The sequence below is a fragment of the Oncorhynchus kisutch genome, linkage group LG24 (genome assembly GCF_002021735.2).
Source record: "Oncorhynchus kisutch isolate 150728-3 linkage group LG24, Okis_V2, whole genome shotgun sequence".
Classification (NCBI taxonomy): Eukaryota; Metazoa; Chordata; class Actinopteri; order Salmoniformes; family Salmonidae; genus Oncorhynchus; species Oncorhynchus kisutch.
The window spans coordinates 6,477,372-6,484,937 of NC_034197.2; the positions used below are offsets into that span (position 1 = coordinate 6,477,372).

The 7,566-nt window shown below is 42.9% G+C and overlaps 1 protein-coding gene across 1 annotated transcript; it reads right to left on the bottom strand.

Annotated features, from left to right (window-relative positions):
* Positions 1-246: 246 nt before the first annotated feature.
* On the bottom strand, positions 247-7,171 carry LOC109868982 (keratin, type I cytoskeletal 18). The gene is made up of 7 exons (XM_020458780.2): positions 4,467-7,171; positions 2,448-2,530; positions 2,076-2,232; positions 1,566-1,730; positions 1,309-1,434; positions 951-1,171; positions 247-756 (listed from the first exon to the last, which is right to left on the bottom strand). Exons 1-7 carry the CDS (start codon positions 4,902-4,904, stop codon positions 636-638), a joined length of 1,311 nt encoding a protein of 436 aa, XP_020314369.1. The 5' UTR covers positions 4,905-7,171; the 3' UTR covers positions 247-635.
* Between the last annotated feature and the right edge of the window lie 395 nt (positions 7,172-7,566).

Sequence of the window (7,566 nt, forward strand, 5' to 3'; positions counted from 1 at the left end):
TTAACCTATGTCATGTTTTGTAAAGCACTATCAGTAGTTAACCTATAGAAGAAGATTAGAGCAAATATGACATCCACCTTTATGATCTGTGTATCTCTGCTCAATATGCATTTGTTATTAGTTTAAATTTGTTGTAGTAAAGTTGTTATTTTGACATTAACCACAATCCATTATGAAAAGTGATAACCTCGAACAGCTGTTTGTTCTATTATGCAGCAATAGTACACAGCCATTGAAAGACGATACTCAAGATTCCGGTAAAATTTTATTGTACAATGAAGGTACATCACATCAGGCAAATTCAATTGGACAGAAAGAAAAGTAAGATGACAATGGTAGAAAAAGAAAGTTAATAGATATACAGATATTTTACTTCATCCAATTGCTAGTTTAAAGGTCTAAAACATTGGTTAAACCAACTTCGTCCCAAATTTCTCAATTCTGAACTTAAACGTATGTATTCTTACATGCGTAAGATAAAAAAAACACAAGACCCAAAAGCAAAAGAAACAATGATGAAATAAATACAATGATGAGATAGCTTTCTTCTTATATCCAGCTAGATGTTATCGTATGCCTATGAGGTGTCGATTGGTGTTGTACGTGAAGGATGACTGGGAACGATGGGTGTGGTCTCACTGTTTCCTCTCCTTGGTCTCTGTGCTGGAGGAGACAACTTTCCCATCCACCAGAGTCTGTGTGACGGTCATCACCTTGGTCTTCACTGTCCGCTGGTCCTCCAGAGCATCCTGGAGCCTTGAGAGAGGGAGATAGTTTCACAACTGTCAGCCAACAGAAACCTGGTTTCAATATGGCTACTTGTGCTTCCAAGATAGAAAATGGCTCTTTAGATTACCATTTACCCTAATAGGCTCTTGGCTGACAACAAACCTCATTATCTTTCTCAGGTCTACTTCATTGGTTGGAAGTACACCCTCTGTCTTACTCACTTGAAGTCTCCTCCGTCCAGCAGTCTTCTGTATGTGGCGATCTCCGCCTCCAGCTTCATCTTGATGTTGAGCAGGTGCTCGTACTCCTGTGTCTGCTGCTGGATGTTAGAGCGGAGGTTGGTCAGCTCAGACTCCAGACCCACGAGGATGTTGTTCAAGGATTCCATCTCCATGTTGTAGCGCATCTCTGTGTCGCGCAGGGTTCCCTCCAGAGAACCTTTCTGTTAGAAAGAGGAAGACATTCAGGACAGATGGTTGGACTTGTAAATTAACATGAACTTAACCAATGGCATTGATGCCGTGATATGTATTTTGTAGACACTGGCTGGGTGAGTATAGTGTTATTGAGGGATCTTACCAAGCTTTTCTGTGAGTCCAGCTCAATCTCCAGTGTCTGTAGCTGTCTGCGGAGGTCATTGATCTCTGTGTGTGCGCCCTGCAGGGCCTCTGTGTTCTGTGACACCACAGACTGCACCTCTGTGATCTGGAAGGGATAGAGGATATAGATGTCAGTTTAAAAATCATTGGTTAGGGCATTTCTGTGGCTGTGCATGTGACGACGGTTTCACTTTAAAGTCAGCACTGTTTTCAAATGATTTCGCTGCTAGGTGTTACCCGTGTTTCGTGCCATGCTTTGAGCTCCTCCTGGTTCTTCAGGGCCTCCTTCTCATACTTGGCCCGGACCTCAGCCATGATAGCGGCCAGGTCCTGTCCCTTAGGAGCATCCACATCCACCTGCACTCCAGACTGGGAGATCATGTTACGCATCTCCATCACCTCCTGTTTGGCCAAATGGACAACAACATTAACATTCATTAAGCAATATGTTTTCAAGACTGAAGTCAGCGTCCATGTTTAGGCCGTTTGTTTGGGTACTCAAGGGCCCCCTGGGTGAATCCTATGGTTGCGCCGCACTTACCGCTCCATTGCTAAATCCAAAAGATCTCACACACAACACCCCTGTTTATACAGTAAGGTTGACTTTGTCTCCTATGTAGGCATGCTAGGTCTTACTCTTGCTAAACCATTGACAAGGAATATGGTAAATATACATTTGGGGGTGCAAGAGAGGTGGGGTTGGGTCATGTGTATTATATTGGTTTGGTGGTTGGGTCAAGAGCTTACGTTGTCGTGGTTCTTCTTCAGGAAGATGAGCTCCTCCTTTAGAGATTCGATCTCGCTCTCCAGGTTCATGCGGCCCATGTTGGTGTCATCAATGACCTTCCTCAGGCCAACAATGTCAGCTTCAACAGACTGCCGGATGGACAGCTCGGACTCGAACCTGCAAGACACACAGAAAATAGCATCCGATAAAGTGACCTGGAGAGCTACGGTGGAATATTCTCTAAAGTGTCACTAATAGTATGGAGGGTATGCAGATAATGTGGCACATCAACTGTCTTTGTTTTGTTTTCATTGGATATTCATCATGCTGCCGTTAATTAAGGTGTGCCAGCAACTGGCTGATGGTTTTGTGCTCTACTAAGCATTACTTACTTCACCCTGAAGTCATCAGCAGCCAAGCGTGCATTGTCGATCTGAAGACACAGACGGGCGTTGCCTTTTGTGGCATCAAACACCTACCAATGACAGGGAGGAATGAGTTAAAAAAAACACACTTTTATTTAAAAAAAATTCACAACAGTTTCAATACTTTTCTGTAATGAGTATCAAAGTGAAAAGGCAGGTGTGGGAATCCCGAAAGGCCATGGCAGCCAGGATCAGGGAAGGCCCGCTACCCCACAGCCACAGTGTTTGCTCTCCATGGTACAGTAGATAAGGGTGGGGATGGATGCGTGCAGGTTACACAATCTGGGCAATCATTAACAAACAGCCAAGCTGCTGGTGAGCTAGTTGACGTGCCAGGAAGAAGGCAGTGGATTTGCATCAGGTGGGAGGTTGGTGCGTGTGTGTGGGGGATGGCGGGATGGTTACTGGGTTGGATATCCTGTTGTTCCTGGCAAGATAAGCCTTGTTTTTTGAAGGATGAACATTTGAACTAGCAACCACATCCTGGTATCATGACAAAGAAAAATAAACCTGTTGGGACTCTAATCTATGGAGTTGGGGGTCAATTAGATACCATGGGCAGTTGGTAAAGCCAACAAAGGCAAGCATTAATAGCAAGGCAAACATCAGCCCTAACTCCCTTCCTCCCCTAACCCTTTATGCAAGGCTTTATAATGAGAGCCAAAACAAGAGCAGCAGACTAAACAAATATTTAAACCATGTTGCTTTTACCATTTCTTTTTTCAAGGCTGAGTTCAGTGTCCTTATTCAGATTTTTTTTCAAAGGGACAAAGTAATAGGAATGCTGTGGTGATAGTCTGTCCTATTTGCATTTTGTCTTTCGCTATTGGTATCTGACATCTACCATATAATCTCCATATTTTGCATAGCTACTCTGTCACTTTGGGTTGTTACTTTGGCATGTTGCTTCAGCAAGGTCCAAATGGCCAATGACAGGATGACTGGAATCTTCCAGAATCCAATGGAAAGAGCTTTTCAGATTTTTTAAATAAAAAATGAAATATAGTATTAAGGATTTGCTGTATACTCTAAAGTAAAACAGTAACTTGTTGCAAATGCATTAGGCCTATAATTTGTTTTATAACAGTTTTTCCACCCAGATAATTAGCCTATTTTGAAGTATCATCAGCTCTCATTTACAGTTGGATGACTCACAGAATGTTCTCAATTTCCCCACAGTGTACACACATAAAGGCATTACAAACCCATATGTCAATTTTTCAGGATATATATGAATGTAACACTATCAGATGAATGGGATTGGAATGACTTAGACGGTTAGATGGACAACTTTTTAATGGCCCACATTGACTCCAAAACTCATTACCATGCTCCACCCTAAAAGTAAGGACCACACAATCAAATAGTACTATAAGGTGTGAGTTCCCTTCTCTCTCATCGATACTAGTGAATTGTATTTCCATTTAACTTTTATACACTCACCAAAGCAGAGAGACAATATAAAAACAACCTCTTGAACTTTATCTTGAACTGTAACAACTATCCTTGCTTTCATGGGGAAACTTGTCAGTATATCATCGATAATACTTTTATTGCTAGCCATCTCTGTGTCCCAAAAAAGCTAGCTGGACCCAGAACTCTGGCCATGTCGAAAGTCAGCTAGCAGAACCCCTTGAAATTCCCCTTCTTATTCCTTTATGTCTGCCTTTGGCCTTCTGCCTGGAGATGCTGGCACACTGCCATCACTGATCAGCACAGCTCTAATGAACAAACCAGCTGACCTGGGTCTTTACTACCAAGGGGAATAATCTGGCAAGGAAATGAAGTAGGGCCACTGTGTTCCCTCTTTCACTCCCAAACTACATTCTGACACTCTGTTACGCTCTTATCCATTGGGTCAGCCATTCTAGGACAGTGAACTTGCATTTGAAAGATACATTACTTCCCTAAAGCTCTATAGTATAGATTCTCCAGCATTTCTAATATTAGCCAATAGTACCTTCCTTCCTCCCACAGCCCTCTCACCTTCTTCCTCAGGTCATCCAAGATGGCGTTGTAGCGGCTGTAGTCATTGACGTCTGGGCCTCTCTTCTCCATGGCCTCCCTGATCTTCAGCTCCAGTTTGCCATTGGCCTGCTCCAGGTTCCTCACCATCTCCAGGTAAGAGGCCAGACGGTCGTTGAGGTTCTGCATGGCAAACTTCTCATTGCCCATGATGTCGGCTGTGTCCCCGCTGGCACTCACCTGGATGTTGCTGGACATGGAGCCCCCGGAGCCTCCCATCCCCATCCCTCCCATCCCGCTGCGCACACCTGAGTAGGACACAGAGGAGATGCGGGTCCCCTGACCCCCAGCCCCACCATAGGTGCTGGCGGCCCGGTAGGCAGGAACAGCAGAGCTGCGAGTGATGGATTGGCTGTACCCACTACCAGGTCCCCTGACGCTGCTTCGCTTGACACTCATTTTCGTTGGAGCAAGAGAGACTGAGAGAGGCACAGAGAGTTAAGAGTGGGCCAGCAGAAACCGGAGCACACAGACACACAGAGCAGGGGCAGAGAGGAAGCCGTTCTAACTATATAACCCTGCAGGCCCCCACAGTCCCTCCCACTAGAAACTCCCCTCTGCCCAAGTTCCCTCCCTCTCTCCTCTATGCCCCAAAAGCACTTTTCATACTCCTTTGTCCTCATGTCTGGCTTTTCTCTCTCAAAAGTGAAACTCTAAAGTACACTTCTTCAAATGTGAGTGAGATGGTACTATTTTAGTTTGCCTCAGTTTGTAGATTTTCCTTTTAAAACCCTTGGTAATTTGAGATTGCCATCTCTTTAATTGTAATGTCACAGAATAAGTATGGAATGGTAAAACAGAATGATGGTGATCAGAAATATTTTCTGTTTATACATATTTGTGATTAATTCTGTGCCCAAATATGAAAATATATTATATAAACTGCTTGTGTAATGTATTTGTGTTCCACTCCATATACAGGGTTTCTCAATTTCCTCACTGGCATACCTTGAAAACCTGGAATCACATGCAAACTGGCAGGGACATGAGTCGCATCACAAACCACACATACAGTTAAAGGGGCAATTCAGGATTTTTTATAAAATAAGCTTATATTTTGGGTTCTGATGTTTAAGACAGTTGAACAAAGCTCATGTGAATAAGTTATATTCTTCAAGAATCAATCGCTATAGCTATATATAATTTGATTTAAAAAAGGTCAAAAAATTGGGGTATCACCAGTTAAACCCCTCATTATAAGTATACCACATGAGATTATGTAAAGAACTGGACATGGACCTAATTGTCCTCCACCTATCTGAGGATATGAGTTCCAGACAAGCTAAACAAAAGAACAATTATCCTAGCCCCGTGCAGACATGCAGGAACAAAGGCAACTCTAATCTTGTTGTAAACATATCCGGAAGAGACTGTAATTTTACCTGGGACATTCCCCACTGAGATATGGAAAGCTGCAATTCGCTCCCAACAACAGAAAAGTCTTAAAGGTGTTATTTTTTTTCTCAGATGCCGTTCCCTTGGTAGTAAATTGATACTGCCCCATTCATTCTCAGAGCATAAGAACAATGCAAAGATAAGGGTGGTAAGGGTGAGCTCTCTTTCTATCTAGCTCTCTCTTTCTCGCACACTCTCTCCTTGTGGATATCTTAGTAGTGTACACACAGGCACCTACAGTATTTACACATAGTACCATCAATAGTATAGCAGTGTTTGGATATACCTAATATAAGAGGCCATGAACTAACAAGCCTGTCCTACAAAGCCGATAAAATAAAGATCACTTTCTTTATGCTGCCTGTGGGATTATTGTATCTTCCTCTCATCCCAGTAGAAGGTATTTCTGTCCCAGAGAATCAGGAAGGAGCATGAGGCAGGAAATTAAGTCAAGAAAGAATTCCTTACAAATTTAAAACAACTATCTTTGCCTCTCTTGGAGGCATATGTGTAGTTAGAACCATGAGAAACTCTGTTTTAGACCGTTTGAGAAAGTACCCTATGTACAGTAGATATTCCCTTTTGGTGTGGTGGTTATAAAATAATGGACTGTTTGATCCAAATGCAGTGAGCCATAATGTGAGTTATATTTTCCAAAGGCACAGCCACCCAGACCTCATGGTATTTTTATGGTTTGCTAATGTTAGCATTCCAAGCTCATCCAGTTGTAAGGCTGTGCCTGCAGAGTCTTGCCTGGTCCTCCCTGGTGCCACACCGGCTTGGGACACAGAGATGTTGATGGGGGCTAATGCAGATAGGGATAACTGTCTCAATGTGGCCCATCCTGTTGGAGCTTGTCTGTCTTATCTTCAGTGTTCCATCTCATAAGCAAACCACCCTGCTAACCCTACTTTCAAAATGAGTCCTCTTTTTCACAATCTTGGATAACACAGTGTTATCTTAGGCCAGGAGTCAATCCGATTGCCCTTGTAGACAGTGCAACTTTTAAAGGCAATGTAACCGCGTTCGCGGAGGTCGCTTTCAAACTAAACGCTGCAAATGTCAGCTCAATTGGAAATTAACTTTCAATGTCAAGCATGCTATAACTAGGATCTAACGCAAGACGGATTTAATCCTGGCCTTAGCCTCTGTATGAAGCTTCCTGGTTGATGGAGACTTGGGAATATGGTGATGCAAGACTAGCGGTATCTCTATTCTCAACATAATGTCAGTAAACTCATAATAGTTTATGGTCCTTCATAAACAGGTTGTAAAAAGTGCTACTTAATGGTTCCTGTGAAACCAAAGGACAACTTTAGTGACTAGGTCACTCTGGATAAAAGCATTAGCTAAATGACCAAAATGTGAGGTAAATGTAGGATAACTTAACTGTAGGCTACTGTGGCACCATATTGTTTCACATTATGAATTAATCATACCTTTTGAAAAAAACTTTGGAAAGCAGGTGTATAGATAGGGTTGCCTGACAACTTCACAATAATTTTGAGCCACAATGTGCACGCAGGGGTAAAAGGCGGTGTGTTTGTGAACGGTCAGATAGCTGGCAACAATGAAAAGAAGCTGCCACGTGGGTAATCGTACATGGCTCGTTTCAGCTACTGTTGTGGTATCTTGTTCTTGATACCATTTTGTGTTTGGACTTAGC

What these genes read in the sequence shown, in the direction of transcription:
- LOC109868982 (XM_020458780.2), bottom strand. Translation starts at nt 4,904, where the DNA reads ATGAGTGTCAAGCGAAGCAGCGTCAGGGGACCTGGTAGTGGGTACAGC. An exon ending in TGAAGAAGAACCACGACAAC is followed by an intron (nt 1,731 to 2,075) that starts GTAAGCTCTTGA and finishes TTGGCCAAACAG; the next exon opens with GAGGTGATGGAGATGCGTAA. An exon ending in AAGCATGGCACGAAACACGG is followed by an intron (nt 1,435 to 1,565) that starts GTAACACCTAGC and finishes TATCCCTTCCAG; the next exon opens with ATCACAGAGGTGCAGTCTGT.